At 37.9% G+C, this 18399-nt stretch overlaps 1 protein-coding gene across 4 annotated transcripts in view; it reads right to left on the minus strand.

The window, feature by feature from the left end:
* Positions 1 to 1604: 1604 nt before the first annotated feature.
* Positions 1605 to 18399, minus strand: part of LOC115447750 (protein bunched, class 2/F/G isoform) — a 267023-nt gene continuing 250228 nt past the window's right edge. For all 4 annotated transcript variants that reach the window (XM_030174960.2, XM_030174959.2, XM_030174958.2 and 1 more), the window contains one exon: positions 1605 to 3381. In XM_030174960.2, the coding sequence (XP_030030820.2) occupies positions 3169 to 3381 (213 nt within the window). In that variant the 3' untranslated portion in view covers positions 1605 to 3168. The remainder of the gene's footprint in view (positions 3382 to 18399) is intronic.

Consider the following 18399-nt stretch of genomic DNA (forward strand, 5'->3'; position numbering starts at 1 on the left):
TGTAAATACATATAAAATATATTAAAAACTATAAACTATACATATGTAAATTTATATGAATTGTTTAATATTATATAACAAAATCTTACATTACAATTTGTTTTATTAAAGTGGGCAGATTACCAGAGCACCATACGAAATTAAAACCATGTTTTTCTCTTTACTGGCGAATTAATGTAAAACCACTTTAAACATTATAGAAAGAATAATTTGTGAACCGGTACTTAGTACAAAACAGTAGAAAAAAAGTGCTTTTCATTGAGAATATTTCTTTATATATTCTAATTGTAGATCTTTTTTCATTTCTTACTTCATCAGGGTCCGAGGATACGCCAACTATAAGCGACTCCAAATCCAGTATTGCCTCTCGTTGGTCGGCACTGAGGGGCGCTAGAGGATTGTCTGCAGCCTCCCACAGTAACAACTTGCTTTGAATCTCTTTCAAACTCATAGTTTCCATTATTATAACTTTATAAATTTTATAAATTAAAATATTTACAATTGACAGCTGACGAATGCAAACTTAGTTCAAAGCGTTCCAAACCACAAGTAATATAATAATTAACTTGAAACTGTAGTCGAAAATATTTTTTTTGTGGAACATGGAACGTAATCGGAACAGAAAGTAATAACAATTTATTTAACTAGAACGTATAACAGATGGCGGTTGTAAGATATAATTATGTCGATGAAAGCGCCATCCAGCGGCTGATAGCGAATTTTTAATACATGATCTTATTTTTGTTTATTTAACTTTAACCCGTCATGACTTGTCAAACAATAATAATACTGGGGCTAAAAATATCTTAGTTTGGCTTGAAAGCGTTATAATCTCAGGTTATAATAAACCAACGCCATCTAGTTCTACGTTTACGTATACTGAATATAGCGCCCTCTAGTGACACATTTGATTCAATTATCTAATAAGACAACAGATGGCGCTATTTATAGATAATATTCTTGGCCACGTGTTAATCACGCCACCAAACAAGTTTGTAGTATTTTGTTGGTGGAACTGGTTTCACTCATATAATATTCAGTATTTCCTTTACAGACATTAATTATTGCAGTTTGTGTCTGGATACATTTGAGCTTTGCTCGCAAATAGGAATTAAATTTCGGGATTCAACTAGGGTCGCCAACTTTTTATGCAAAAATGAAAAATATCAGTAGTTAATTAATAGCAAAATAGCATTTATTTCTTTTAATTTAGAATTAATTAAATAAATATAAAAATTTTCTTAACCTCGATTAAGTAACTTTAATGGATGTATTGTAATAATTGTAGTCGTGTCGGAAATTAGTTTTATCCAGGATAAATGGGGATTTAAGGGTGGGTGTAATTAGATAAAATAAAATATTATTGAAAATAAATGTACGTAACGAAATATTGTTACGACATTATGTGTCTCATCTATCTTTGTTTGTCTTCCTCTTTGTTCTATCAAATTATATATTATTGAAAAATAATCATTTAACATATTATTCTGTAACTAACGACTAGGGTTTCTGTAGAGGCTGTATATTGTTTTGAACAGCACAGTTGGCGGCCCTAGGGTTATCGTAGCAGGTATGTCCTACAGTGGAACAATAAAACAACAACATTTTGAGTAGTTTTGCATTTATTGGGTATGAGGAACCTTTGTGGTCAACATAAGCTACAATGGACTTTTCTGTTTACAATATATTTACAATTTTCAGTATTATATCATATAGTTCGTATAATCTAGAACTAGGGTAATGCTTTAGGAGTAAATTACTGTATATTCACAATAACCACGAAGAGCTAATGAAACTCATCTATACACATATTTCATTTAGTAGCCTTGTACAAAACACTAAGTATTATCTATTAGACTGCGAGCGAAGACTGGCGGGCGGTCCGTGACCGTTCCATGTCGTGCCGTGTCTGTGCCGTGACGGATCCGCGCCGGACCCGTGACGGCACGCGGCTGTGCTCGGTCCGCACTCACAGTAACACAATCCAACGGTCAGTCATCAGCGCACTTTGTTCTGCTGTTTACAGTTAAACAACGTAGCTACATTAAATACAGCGAATATTAACTTATACATTTTAGATATAATAAAGTTTCTCAGGGATTCAATCCTCTCGAAGGCAGACACTAACGGAATCTGGTCCTTTCATCACATACTCTCATTATATACATCGTTCCTACGCGCGCCACTATCAACACTTGTACTATATACAAACAATTTAATTATTAAAAAAATACAATGTTAAATTGCTATATAACCTCTATTTACCGATATAGGGTTGGAATAAAAATCTTTTATATCAGTTTCAGTGTGCAAAATCCACTAAAGCCAGCGTTCGCACGAGTGTACTCTCTCGCAACGACTCTAACCTACAACGAACCACTCGCGCTCGGTCACTCCACACGTCACACACTCGCACACACATGCGCACGCGCACTCATTCACCCCCATGAGGGCGAGCGGGCGTGCACCGTGCACATAAACATTATTAATGTATCAACTAAATGAAAACACTCCACACTACGGTTTACATTAGTCCGGTCCGGCGACTCGAGACCGGCGAGTGACAATCACTTCACGATATAACGTAAACACTGCTAAAATGTCATAAATAACTTAATAGTTACAATTACAAAAACAATACATGTATATAAGAAATAAATTAACACACAGTCCTTCAATGCGTAGGAATATTTAACTATTTCGTTACATTTAGTACAAACACACATCTTACGAGTTACCTTAAATGGAATACATTACGCGGGTAGCGACACTTAAACTTTAAACCGAACGGAAATAAACTGCGTACATCGAAACACTAAGACTCGTTGCAGAGACGCGTAGCAAAAGCATGGCAGTTAGCACGAAATTCTGCACCCTAAATATTAACCACGGCAAATATATAATCCTACGTATCCGAAGCGTGATAGAGTAGAGTAGGCGCCGTCGCGGCGCTGCGGTGCGCTACCGATGCGCTACCGGTGCAGTACCGGTGCGGTACTGATGCGCCACCGGTGGGCACCGGTGCGCCACCGCGTACTGTTGCAGGCTACTGGGCACTCGGCGCGACCCTCGGCGCTCGACCGGTGCCACTCCGTGTTAACCTACGCATTAACATAGCACAGCCATAGTGTGTCCCGGGAGCGGGTCCAGCGTGCGGCTCATGCAGGCCTACGACACGGGCGGCGGCGGGCCCTGCGCCTGCGCGGCCGGCTTGCTGCCCGCCGCGGGCAGCTGCGCGAGCGTGTCCTGGCTGGCGTGCGCGCGCAGGTATGTGTTCTCCACCTCCAGCTGGTTGATCCTCTCCATCAGTTCGGCGATGCGCTCCTTCAGCACTTCCACTTCCTCGCGCACCGCGAACATCAAGTGGCTCTTAACCAGATCCTAAAACAATAATAAAAAAACAACATGTTAATATGGAGCAAAAAACTATTCCGACTGCGAAGAAGTACATTATAATATTATTTTTTCCTTGTAAACACTTAAAACAACACTAGCTTTAGTTTAAAACTGACGGAGCGCGACTAAACTATTAATCGGTCTATAATATACGAAGTAATACAAAAACGTACTTTTGTATCAGGCACGACCACGTAACAGGGCTCCCTCTGTCCCTTCTGCCTGATCTCGTACAGACAACCATGGTTGGGTTTCTGCGCGACGTCAATCATATTTATGCGCGGAGTGTAGTCACTAGCGAGGGTCACGTGAGTTGCCGGCGCCGGTCGTAATGCGACTGGCGATAACACGATACTGCGACTCGCGAACTTGCCAACTGCGGTGCGGTGTAGCGCTTGCGCGTCCTGGCGGCTGGCAGGCGACTGATGGTCTGCGTGCGCGCACGTCCTATTTAAAATGGCGGTGACACGTCATCGCCACGCGGACCGACCGTGCACCCTGAACTCGGTGACAGAACCTACATACATAATATCTGCACGGGCCCTTATTGTAATGTTTTTGTATCGATACGGCCGCGACTTGAACATCGAATAAATAAAAAAAATATAAACTCTACTTCCGATTGTAACAAAATTAGTCTATATAATAAATAAGCACTCTCTACTTTTATTCGTTTGATCTGATCTACGATCAAATCTTGTAGCTATATCAACAAGTCTCTTTGTTATAAATTTAAAACACTCAGACTCAACAGACCAGAAGCAAGTATTTGTAAATTACACAATCTAATCAAGAATCTAGTTTATAATTGACATAAATGATTTACAATGTATAAATAAATGAGCAACATAATAGCATTTGAAACAAAGTATGCGGATGTGTTGCGGCGACGTACCGGGTACCAGCGATCGACATATAGTACGCATTATATTGCGGCAAATAAAAAGTGTATCGCGAGTGGCGAGCCCGGAGCGGTCCGGAGCGGCCCGGAGCCGCCCGCCGACCTCGTTTCGCGTGCACCAACAATTAACACACATCTAACAACGTTACCAAGCGCCACCGCTGCGATAATGGACTCTATTATTAAACCGACTCCTTCAAAACAAATAGCTTTCGCAATCAGAAGTGATTAATAATATTTATTTGATCGATACAACTATTACTTTTACTGTGTGACTCTCTTGTATGATAGAATCTAACAATCACCTGCAGCCAAGTTACTGAGCGAGCTCTGTTGTGTGACGATTTCAAGGACAATTTAGTCAGTGTCAACTAAACACTATGAGATCTAAAAATTGTGTGCTAGTGCGACGAGCGCAATACGAATGCGGTAGTCTACGAGTAAAAGTGTTGGGGGTCGTGGCCATTATTTATGGTTGTTATGTCGCTTGTCATCAGCCGAGTAACGTACTTGTCTCGTCATTTAATTGTATAAGTATTTGTTGTGGCGACAAAAGCTCCTTGCGCCTATGTGGTGTGTATGTTTCAGAGAAGTGTTTACTGGCGCCGCGACGCGCCGGCCCAACTTCATCAATTGAATAAAATTTTGCGCTCTCAATAACAAACAAACACACACACGCACACACATCTGACGACCAAAATAAACGGCAAGATTTATTTACCATTACACGTAAAGCATTGCTGGGGCGTGCAATTTTAATATTGTACATATAAAATAAAAACAAGCCGCCATTATTACGTATTTAGATGTAAAAAAATATGATTTTGCGAGTACATAATATATGGGAGAGTTACCCAATTTTCCGATTCCACTAAAACGGGAACAAAATTCGTAATAGAAAACTGTACAATATATTCTTTAACAACGCCTCTGCCTTGATCACTTACCAAAAGGCATCGCCATCATATGATCTATTTACTCGTTAATCTGATGCGTTAAAGCGCTACCGTGAAACAGAAATAGACAATGAGGTCTACTATGATAACTGCAATAGTTAAGGTTAATGCAACACTCCACGGAATCAATATACTGTATACAATTTTCATGGTAATGTGCACATAGAATGCGGATAAGTTAATCAATCAGCTAGCCTCGTTCACATTAATTGCGGTAGAAATATTGTATTTCATATGAGTCGTCTTATGGTCAAGCGGCGGTGTGTGCGCTATCAATGATATTGCATTTCCCGGGTTGGGATTTTTTTTTTAATATTTATAATTTACTAAGTATGAGTTTCCAGACTTAGTTTTGCTCAGCACAGCAAATATTAGCAAGCCCGATGAACCTGGTGATGGGTACAGTAATTCCCCCTACGCTTTCTAGTATACATATGTAAAATAGTTTCATGTGTGTCCACCACATAATAAAGTGGACATTTAATTCACGACGTTAACAGACATTTATATACAGTTTTATTAAAATATACAATGGAATTCCAATTTTTCCAACGACGTATAACGTTATGTCGGACGTTTTCTTTTTTTATAGTCGACACTCGACGCCTACGAGGACATGCGCCGCGAAAACAAATTTAAAAATCATACGGTCTAGACTTTTACGTTGTGGTGAGTAAGTGCACTGGTAGTGTGGCTAAATGTGGTGTTAGGGGGAACTTTACGTGCTTATAATTAGATTGCGATATAAATAAAGGGTTCATAAGACGTTTAGAGTGGTGCGCGTGGGAGCGACCTTCAGCCGCAGGAGAGGTGCCAGACGAGTCGTTTTCCGCGGTGTGTCCTATTTCCCGCCTTAATCACACCACCACACCAAATCATAATAAGCGATACGTCGAAATTACCCGCTATGTCACTTCAATAGATATTATTAGCGAGTTTAAATGTATATCTGTCAGCCAAAAACTGCGTCTGATAATGCGACTTTTCAATAAAAGCCAGTAGAGATAGGCAAATGAATCAATCAATGTACCTGTTTGGTGTTCCGTATTAGCAGACAAGTTTGCGTGGCGTGAGGCAAGGAAATGCTGTACAATACAGGGCGTGATTTTAAATAATTACATATTTTTATTCTATTGCCTCTATCTGGAAAACATCTGCCAAGACTAGTTACACCCGCGCCGGTTGCGACGGCCGGCGCACAGATTGACGAGGCGCCAACAAGCTCATTGATACACGCTCCTCAATTGACGACTGTTTTTCGCATGATAAGATCACTCAGTTTACGAAGAACCGTGTCGAACTGCACTGTGGCCGTACATTGGACGACTAATCTCATGTTTTAATGACTTCAATGGCCTAAATCAACTTGATACTGTTTGCCCAATTGCTTGTAGCAGGAATCTATAGACTCTAAAATCCCACTCCCTTACAATTCACACCACTATACTATCAAACTTGTTAGGTATGCAAAGTGATACAGACGGGCGTAGTTTATTAGCACATTGTCTGCAAATTAAACATTGTTATCACGAGAAGTCATTTTGATGTCAGTAGGTAAATTGATAACGATTGAAAGTGTTAAAAACAAATTGCGAGGCCGCGCTGGCACGTTCAGATGCTGATATCGGGAGATAACGTAAAACTAACACATGATTGAATGTATTGTTTACGAACATGTGATACGCAGTACTATCGAACTTGGCGCAGATGTAATTAATTTTGATAAATGTATAGCTTTGAGTGCATACTATAAAGAAATACGCGTTTTAAAATGAAGGTTGATAAGCATTATGTCCAGCCTAAGAAGAGGTGCAACATACAACAGTTCCTCAGTTATATAGCTAGAAACATAATTACAAATTGTTTCAGTTTGGATGCTCCACCACCGGCACAGTGAACAACGTCGGGCCGAGCAGACTGCACGGCGGTGCATGGTTATAATCCGCGATCGAACCATATTGCTTTAATTGGCTTGATAACGTCACAACACTAATACACGGCTCAATGACACGCGTAAGTATGCACGATTGTTGTAAGAAGTGGAACACATGGCAAATTAAGGCTATAACAAACACGACTCCAGAACAACGCAATAGCGAAGTTTCATTGGGATAAAGATCAAATACCACTTTTTATATAATATCGCCCACATATTAAGTATTTTTGTGGATCCCCCAACATTTGAGTCGATCCAAAGATTTACTTCGTAAGCTATTAATAGTTTCATCTGTACTCTGTACAAAACCAATTATCATTAACTTGTACAATTGTCACTTTCGATAATATAACGTTATTAGATTTTATCATAAACAAAATTCTATTATCATAATATCCGCCTGGCAGCACCGTCGTAAGTAACAATACATGTGCGCTATCACGAGGGATTAATGGCACAAAAAAACGATTAGTAATTCAAACTGCGTCGTCGGAGCAACCGGTCGCCGCGGCCACATGCGTAAACAAAAGTTTAAAGGAGCGCCACAGAGATTTTATTAAAATATAAATGATATCATCACCATAATATTAATGTTGTAGGCGGAATAGTTTTATAATGTAATAAGTCTCCGAAAGGTGACCGTGCCATGCGCTGTTAAGAACATAGATCGAAAACAGTAGAGCCAAGCTGAAGGCAATATTACTCGACGCGGGAATGGACCGACTTTATCCAAGGGATACAATTCTTTCACAGAAAATTGGCATGAATTGAAATTTAATAGTAACCTATCAAAGCCCTATTAGTTCCTATTCCCAAACCTTCAAAGTTGGCTACCAATTATTCTATGTGCTTTATGTATGCGTGTACTATGATCGGTAGTGTATAGTGATCATCGTAAGTTATTCCAATACTTACTTAAAAATATCATTTCACAAATGACGGTTCAATGTAACCTGGTATAAAGTAAGCTGTTTTCACGTTGGTAACTGGGATGTCGTTACATTAGCGACACTTGCATCACGCGAGTAACAAGCCCTAGCTAACGAGCCGTTACACAACGCCGTTTCTCATGGCTCAAGGATTGGTTGCACAGTACAAGCTGGTGAGATGACATGGGTCAGGTCCCGCCATCGCGACATTAGTTGCTTGAATCGTCTTATTGGTTTGGTAAGTAGTTTTAGGAACACAGCATCGTGCTGAGTCGTCACTTACTTTCTTCTTTATTTGTTTTTTTAATAAGTGGTAGTTTTTAGGTTTGCTTTGTGTATTTTTGCCGTCGATCATCTATAAGAATATACTGTTGTGTTTCGGATAGGTTTCGTAGAGCACGTTTTCAATGTCATAGTGCAATACTGTGCCGTGCACTGTGTTATATTTCAAAGTTTAAGTGGTGCTGTTACTGTTTATATAAATCTACACCACTTTAAGAACGGTTAAAACATAAAACACATCATAAATCGCAAATCAAATAATAAAACTAATTGAATACCAATTAAAAATCCTCGCACGTCGCAATATTTACATAATCACGTGATTTGTATGCAAAGAAATTGTTTACATAAAATTAATTAGAAATAGGAGACACAAACGTGTCAAAACAACATTTATTCCGAGAATATAAAAAGGTTGTTTTTGTATTCCAAATGTCAAATAATTTAATAAAACTACCTACTCTTATAAATACCTAACAGCCGGCTCCAATTATACCGGCCTGATGAAAACTCATCATGGTCCGCTTTATGTACGAGGTTTGTTTATCTAAAAGCGACCGAACTTTGTTTTTTAAATTCATATGTCGCTCATGTTCATTCCGATCCAGCTAATATAATTTGTGAATATATTCCAAAACAGTCACGTGCACATTGTAAATTGTAATGTGACAATATTTTCTCGCTTATCTGGTTAAGTAGCACTCGAAGACATGCACGTTAGACAGCACGCAAAAGTGGTCTGACAGGGGAGATTTTTCAAGCACACATAATTATCATTTTCACCGCTTTAAGATATTCCTTAAAGTTTTTGTGAGTCTGTGAGATAACTTAGTGAGTGGGCTACAAGTAGCTTGAGCTGGTACTCGATTTTGCCTTAAGACGAATTATTGTGACGCATCAATATTTGTTCCTGGCGTAATTGTAGTGTAAACTTTTCCTAGTTAATATCCAAGAAATTTATCTCTGTTTTTAGTTAGGGGAGTGTATCACAGTTTAATATCATTATCTCCTGGTTATTCTGCAAATCATGACTAATCTGAATTTAGTCGCGAGCGATGTCACTATTGATTTTGGAGTCTAGTAACGAGGGGCGTAAAAGGTGAGCTGACTAGCTTCACTCCAACCGAGTTAAATGTCAAGCATTCGCACAAAAACGTTTTGCGGTTAACAAAACCTCAAAGAATGCAATAGCTCGGCCCTTAAAGCGGTGATGATTCCATTGTGTTATTACAAAACAAATAATATTAATTAATTACAAACAATGGAATAATATACAATTACAATAATTTATATTAGAAGATGACAAAATCGCGACACGATGGAGGTAAACCAAACGCTGAGTAATATTATGATTAACTATTGACAAAGAGGATAAACTAAGTGTTACATTTGGAAAATTAACATGAACAATGAGGTCATAGGAAATGTGCGAGGTTTCTATGAAACTATCTAAAACAATTTCCATGCCGTACTTAACATTTATTTGCAAAATAAAGTGTATAGAAAACAAAAACTGCCATAAAAATTTAATCTATTGCCGGCTGAATATATTATAAATATAATAAAAACAACAATATATACCGTAAACAACATGACAAGACGATTTAACATAAAACAATAGAGAACATCATGCATCAAATGAGACGTTACTGCTTATAAATATTGAACTATACGACTTGTTTACATAGATACAGAACTAGAGGAACATTTTACTAACGATATATATTTTTCTATCTAAAAATTATTGATTGCCGAATACGCAATATATTGATAGTATTCAAGGTTTTAACCAGAACAAAAAAAACGATTTAACCTTAATACAAGTATTACTCACAGACTAGACTAGACTAATAGGATAAAAGCAAATTGGGTGTTTTGGAGTCCTTTCCGCTATATTCAGACATCTGTTACGACATGAATAAAAGTAGAAATAATTAATTAAATGTCTAAGCTAATAAGACCTTAGTTTTGTAATAACAAAGACTATTATTTTCGGTCCTGGCAGTGTGGTACTGCGCAGAACGTCACACCTGCAGCGCCACATGCCCAAACATGTACCACAAGGCGGGTTCTGTTTTTTTTCCTTCGGCGCTTTGTATTTATATTAGCGCAGTTGTTTTCGGCTGGAAACAATATTCTAATAATATACGTGACACAATTTAATAAGGTATGTTGTATCGTATATAACACATGTGCCCCCGGCATTGTTTTTACAATTTGTCATCTTGTGTAACCCGAGCACAACATGTTTTGGATGTATGTTATGTATTTTCATTGAACAAAAATAACTTAATCAAATTAATTAATCTACTGATACGGCCATATGGGACGGAGGTTGCGGCTTCGGTCCCACGGCACGCATGTGATTTCCAAATTAAAGTGCATTTGCATTGTTAATTACATACTTTAACGACGCAGGGAAGTATTGTTTGGGACAAAAATTAGAATTCTTCATAATATTTTCCGAGGTTTTGAAATCTATAAACCTGCATGAACCAAATGGAATGAAGGAATAATTTAATAAGTCAAATATTGTTTATTTCGAGGAAATAAAGAAACAAATACCAAATCTAATAATATTGTATCTGTTCAAGGTGAAGAGCGCTATCAACGGTTCATGTTTGTTTACTGATTGTTAAATCAGAAGCACTTTATTTATCAGGAACGATAGCACCTTAGCCATTCCACGTGTACGAATAATTATGTAATTCTACAGCAGAACCCTCGGACTTTATTGTGAAAGTTAAAATTAGTTTTTTTTTAATTCAAAATGTAAACAAAATACTTAATAAGGTAGTCGATAAATAACTTTTTTGTATGTAAGTGTAACTCCAGTAACATATTGAAAATTTCCCTCATCACGCGGTAGTGTGCTCACCTTGTTTGCTGGCTATTATAATTTATAACAAACACTGACAAGTCGTGTATCTTTCAGTTACTAAATTAAACATCACGGGAGGCTAGTCTGTTTATCATTTGTAGTGAGAATTTTATATTTATGCAAGTTTCTTTGTTATGCTTTCCTTTGTATCACCTGAAAAGTAGCTTATAAACAAACAAAATACAATCCCACGCTGTTTTTCACTGTGTATAGTCGTATAACCTTCGTCACATTATATAACCATCTGGATATCGAAACAATTACTTAATAACCTTACACCGGCCGTTCAAGTTAACGCAGCCGCTTATCCTTATATCCATGCAGACTTTGTTTTCGAGGACACGCAAACAATTGTAATAAAAACAACATAAACCATAAACAACGTGCAAAGACGGTTTGACGTCGCGCGGCGGTCGGACGGTTATCGCGCCTTGATAAATTGCGCAAACAAGTGAAAATAATCCAGGGGTCACATTAAAAGGTAATCTGAAAAGTGTCGCGACCCGCCATCAACTCATACAAATAAAAGATAATAATATTATGTGCTTTTTTGTTTGAGGTTAGGACATGTCGTCGATCAGAGATCGATGCGTTTTGGGGGACTTATGCGTTCCTTGAAATGAATTGACAACTTTGGGCATAGAGTTTAATAGCGCTCTGCTGCTTAAGTTTCCGGAAAGCCACTAAAAATAAGTATCTCACGATACCCTTACTTAAAAATACACTGTAAGTTCAACAAAAGTCAAGGCGTTTCTACATCGGACTATTTTAAAAACTATGAAGTAAAATAAAATGAAAATTTGCTTAATTTTGCAATGCTCAAAATATCGATTGTGCACAATGTTGCATACCACGCCACTACATCGTGCCTATGAAAATCATATAAATCGTCGATAATAAATTATTGCATGCGCTGTGGCTAGCGGCCCTAAGGCGTGCACTTATCGAGTTAACCGCAAACTCATGGAAAACTATGCGTTAGTCAACACTAGTGGTGTTATGACATCACTTGCATCAGCTGTTTGTTATAATACTGTTCACTTATCGCTACTGGAACGTCTTCCTGTGCTGGACGGATACAGAATAGGTAACTAAATAGGCAATTTTTTAAATACGGACTAATATTAACATCCTAACACCAACTGTCGTCATCTGCATTGGTACTGTCATTCATCAGACGAGGTCCTGGTGACCCACTTATTCTCAATAAACCAGTCAAATGTCTAATATCACCAAAAGTTTGGGGATAAAGGTACACTAGTTCAGCGTCGGGTCCTACAGACTAGTTTAAATATCCTCTGAGTTTTTAAATACGGAACTCTGTGTTTCTTCTGTGATTCCAGAGATAGTGAGACCCGTAATTCGATTTGATTATAATCAGATATTCATTATTGTAATGAACATCACTATCGTAGTAATACAAGATAATGGAGTGTAGAAAGGGCTGCGACAATGTATTTTATTAAGCAATAGAGCAACACAGTAACCAGTTCCGTATAGTATTTATGTACCAGCTCGACGGTGCTGTCAACTTTGCTGCTTCCGTTACTACATTGCTGCAGTGTGCCATACATGTTGTAGGGCCCGTAAGATTACAATGGCTCACTCTAATATTATATTTAAAACGATGAGACATCTGTCCGTTTACCTAGCTAGGGATTACAATAAAATAAATATCCAATGTTAAAATGAAAAGGATTTCAACACGTCCACAATGTTATTATGATGTATTTTACTACAATAATCCGGAATGTTCTCTAGGGCTAAACGCGCCATGAAACCGCAGATAACAATAGTCCGTAACACATACAGACATGTACAAACAAGTAACAAGCTTCACACAGGACAATCTGTGTGTAACCTCGACACTGAAAAGCCGTGCGATGAGTCAAGTGACGCACTATCGCCACTCGCGCGCGAGCCTTACGCAAATCTACAAAGCAAACATGGAACTAAATATAATTTTAGCAAAAAATATATATCTACAACAATATCAACAACATGCGGACCTCTACCACACCAAAATAAATTGTTTGTGATACTAACATATGCTTTGGCGCGGAGTTCGATTCCGCGTCTTCGAGCTAACTAGACTCATCGTCCACTGCGCCACGGAGGCTGTCAAATTGTTACAGATTGCAAAAGTAGCCGGGGCATTGCGCGAGTGTAGTAATTGGTCAAATAGCAACTGATAATTACACGATAATTGGTTTGTTGTGCGCTATCGGTCGTTAGCGGGACTGGTTGTGTTAAATTATAGTTATTAATGAAAAATATTGTGTTTCCTACATTGCTGTTTTTAAGCTAGGCCGTGTATTTAGCGAACAACATTTCTTGAGTGTTATTATATCACCTGGTTGGATTAGATAGTGCAAATTGCGGTTTCTACTTCAGTTGATTACTGTTTGTAATTGCCTGCTACATTCAGCAATAAAAATATCATAAATTTAGTCTGTGGACAGGCATAAGCTCTGTAATATAATTACTTCGTGCCAAAAATTGTTAGTCAGTTGTATGAAGAAATAGTGCGATATGCTTAGAGGTTGAATAAAGATGATTATTTGCCAGCAGACCTTGGAGACGCGGTCGTGAATATGTCTCTATAGACTAAACCCAAACGGAATGTGCTCCTTGTGTTCAAACACAAACTAGACAGTTAGTAAGACGATGTTTACGAGCCGATGTGTGCGTTCTGAATGCCAATATTTGCGTAGTTCGAGACGTTTCCATCGGCGCCGTCGCTTATATTAATGTTTATAAAGCATATCATAAAACATGTCGGGTTTCTGAACGCGAAACTCGCAAATATGCATTAAAAATAGGGTAACCACACTTGGTTTCCCTTATAAAATTAAGAGTAGAAACACTGGGATTTCTATACCTGGATTATAGCTGATATGTTTAAATTACCAAGTACCGGTGCCGGGATTTTCTATTTTTAATGATTTGGAATGTGTTTTGAGTGGTTAAAAATATAGAATACCCTGACAGAAGGGGTACATCTGGCAACACTACTTAAAAGATAACACAGATCGTATAATGCGATAACAGCTGACAGATGTTTGCAAATTCGAACCCGTGTAATTTACAAAAACATGTTTACTATGAAATATCGCAAAACGCTCGCACACGATGTTATCGAAATAATCTGTCGATTATTTGAACGATGAGTACATTTCCGTGAACGGCGTGTTTTTCCTAAGCTTACATAACTATTTAGCATTGAAAATACACAACGCTGGGTGTTCCAGCAAACATCACGATAAAAATATACGCACATATACATTCTGAACAAGGTCAACGATGGTCGTACTTTCAGATCGAGTGATAGTCAAGATATTATCTGGACGTGAGCAGGAACTGCCAACGTAAACTTAAAATAGCCAAGGTTTAGTATAGCGATAATACCACGGTAAGAGCAAGAAACCGAGGCAATGACCAGGAGAAATAAACAGTGTGCGCTTTTTTCTACTTAATATTTCATAAACACGATGCTGTCATGCTGCTGTAGTTTGACTACTTATTACTCGTTACATATTTTGTAATTGCAAGTGACTTTCGGCTACAAATATCTAAATTTTCTACAAATGTTGTGTATGAAACATACAAGGGATCGAATCTTCGACCTCTTGTTTCTAGGTCGTTACGCTGCACACTACACAGGCTAATCAATACACAAGGTGTATAAATTAAGTGCTAAGTGAGGAAAGTAAGTCGGTGGCGTGAGATGTAGGTGTTACGAGTTCATTAAACAGCGTCGAGTTTGTAGTGGAGCTCGCAGCTCGGAGCTCGGACAAACAACACGGCTCCACCGGTCGTGAGGTGATTCCGATCGGCGCGGCGCACAGTGGTAAAAACGCGGAAAAAATACCATTTTTTTCAGATCAGATATTGCCATAGTTTATATCGTAAACCTAAAGTAGACAAGTTGGATAACTTAAGCCTAGAGGGATATTTAATTTAGTGTATTCTTTATATGAAAATTAAGGCTCCAAACTTGTAAGACCGGATGCGACGTAATTTTGAGTTAAAAAAGACGTTTGTTTGAAGTGTCACACTGCTTACACAAGTTATACTTTAGTTTTATTTTTTATTTTATTTAAGGAAACATATATTAAGGTATTTAAAAATTATAAAATAATTATTATTTGTACATTAATTTATGTATTGCTTGGATTCAAACAACATAACCTTTATTTCGCCAATTTTTGTTGTTTCATTGGCTGTAACTTTTTTGCGTCAACGAGCGTTAAAATAAAACATATCATAAATAATACCCTAATGATGTAGGATAACTATCAGATAGGTTTCAGCTGCAATAATTTGCAAACTTTTGAAAAATGACCATTTGACTTGGGAGTTTCTTTGTTATCGGAAAAACAAAAAACAAGGACAAACACTTTAATTACGGTAATTAACACGAAAATAACAGATTTTGACTATAAAATTCATAAATTATATTTTTCCTCTTTATTTACTAATACCGATTTGACAAAGTAATACAGTATTCGATAGTTATGGCAAGTTTTAGCAAATGTATAAGTTGAGTTACTTAACATTGTATTGTCTAGTAACTGGGAAGTGCATAAGTGTATTAAAAGTTTAAAAAGTAACTATCCAAATCTTTCAGAAAATATACTATAGCAAATACATAACAAATCAAGTAAAATATTTTTGCCTAATTTCACAAAAATGTGGCATGCCGCATTAAGAACAAAGCAATATTATTTTTTGGCAAAAACAAAGAGTAGCCAAATAATACATTTCCAATTAATGTGATTCCTCCAGAATCCAATGCTATAGAAAGTGACCCAGGACCTTCAAAACGATATGGAGGTAATCATGTAGTAAAACCCAACTTGCTAAACTATACGTGAGTTTGTACATTTGGTATTATATGCCCAATACGGTTCACAAAGTTCTTGTTCATGGTAGTAAAATAACTTTTGCGGCTGGTCTATCTATAGGTATTTTAATAGAAGAAGCTCAAAGAGCATGCAACAAGGATTATCGACGTTATAGGTTATATCATTCGAGGAAATGTTCACGTGAGTGAACCAATGAAGACATTATGCATATGCTCTTGACTTCATCAGACTCATTTATAGCTTCAAAATTGTGACCACATAAAAAAATGTCCTTAAATGATGAAGTTAAAGCGTTAGTTACTAAAAATAATTAATAAAAAGTAGTTGTCAATAATAGTAATTTATAATTAATTATTATAAAAATTGTCTAATTTCTATCATACAGAGTCAGTAAGCAGCCAAGTAATATTTGTTTCCTTTTTTATTTCATTATTTTTATGCTTTCATAATATATGAAAAGTTAATAACAAAATTTGATTGTAAAAAGTGGCAAATTATTATGTATCTATATTTATTATAAATTCCCGCTGCATATGCATAGTTCCAGCATTAAATTTTTATAATTTTTATTCATTTTTAACACTTTTATAAATTATACACTTATATTTCTTAATTTATGTTATGTAATAATAAATATAATAAGTAAATCTAACCATAAAATGCCGATTTCAATTCATAGCTTCCTCAAAAATAGTTTTTTCCGCGGTCCCATACAAACTTTACCACTGTGCGGCGCGGCGTGCACTCTCGGCGACACCTTAACGTCGGATTTACATGAGATGGATTTCTCGCACCACGGAGGCGACAATGTAACAGGCGACTGACGTTTAGGTGACTTAATAATGCACTTGTCGTATCTTTTTGTTTAAATGGTTGCTTGATAGTAAATCTAACTGTGGCTAATTGCAAATCTTGGACTGGATCAAAAACAGTAAAGACCATTTCACACGTCTTTAACCGACAAACATTCTAAATTTAAGCCATTAACTTTATAGTAATAAATAGCAATAAAACAATTCAGTGCATAAAGTTTAGTTTCTTCGATGTTTTTGACTCTCGAGACTTACATTAGCTTTGTAGAGCTTGTAATTAAGGCTAATTTATTGAACAATGGCAAAAATCGTACAACGCGACCTCGAAAACAAAATATCTGATCTATCACCGTCTATGTCGTACGGAAAATTCTCATGTTAACGCAGCTTGGTTGCAAATTTTGTCGACGTGGGTCCCTCTCGGGCGCGGACGGCACGCGACCCCTCCACGGCAGCATTTCTGCACCGGCCGAATCGCCAGGGCAATCAGCGGAGCACGTGGCTGCGACGCCGCACGAGCCGCGCCGGGGCCGGCTTTCCTTCCGTGTCTATTCTTGGACGGTTTAATCCCATCGGGTCACGTTTGGCTAATGCAAATCACGTATGCGACCAAGGAATAATAATTAGCGTGCGATGTATGAGGGTAAATTAATTCAAATTTCTCAACGATCTCTCAAGTAAAGGTGATTGACATGACACCGCGTCGATATCCCCGCACGGTTGGACAGAGTACCAGCTATGCGACCACTATGGCACTGAAACTATTTGCGTTCATGGTGGAGAGAAACCTTATCGCCTTAACTCACGAATGTCGAATAAAAAATGCAAAATGTCGACGCCATGTCAATAGAATTAATCCCGTTCGTATCCCGCACGAATCTACTCCAAAGTCTAAATACGTTACCATTGCAAAACAATCTATCCGCAAACCTTACAGTTCCCAACACACAAGTGCAGTTACAGACAGACGGCAAAACATCAATCATGTTAGCGCAACATTAAAAACTGATGGGACGCGACCGTTTCAAGAATCAAAGAAACTCGTGTTTGCGCAGATGGACGAAACCGGGTCAGTGGTGCGTGGTGCGAGCGTGGTGCGCGGCACCACACACCAGCGGTGCGCGTAAACATATCTATTGTGGTGACGTAACGGCGCGATCTTATGAAACCAGCCGACAACAGCCGAGTGCCTCTGATACCAAAATTATATACGCTATGTAGGTGTACACGCTCGGCGTGAGATGCCGTGCCCAAGGTGGACCGGTTCCGATACTGGTCCGGCGACGTTAGCACGATTCTTTACGTGTTAATATCACTCGCATTATAAATGGTAATAAACGACGGCTCGTGCGCTCATAAAACTTTTGTGTACCGATTGTCCTGTGTTTAGTATTCTCAGCGGGTTTGTTTTGGTCAATAAATAAACTAAAACTTCGTA

The sequence above is a fragment of the Manduca sexta genome, chromosome 25 (genome assembly GCF_014839805.1).
Source record: "Manduca sexta isolate Smith_Timp_Sample1 chromosome 25, JHU_Msex_v1.0, whole genome shotgun sequence".
Taxonomy (NCBI): domain Eukaryota; kingdom Metazoa; phylum Arthropoda; class Insecta; order Lepidoptera; family Sphingidae; genus Manduca; species Manduca sexta.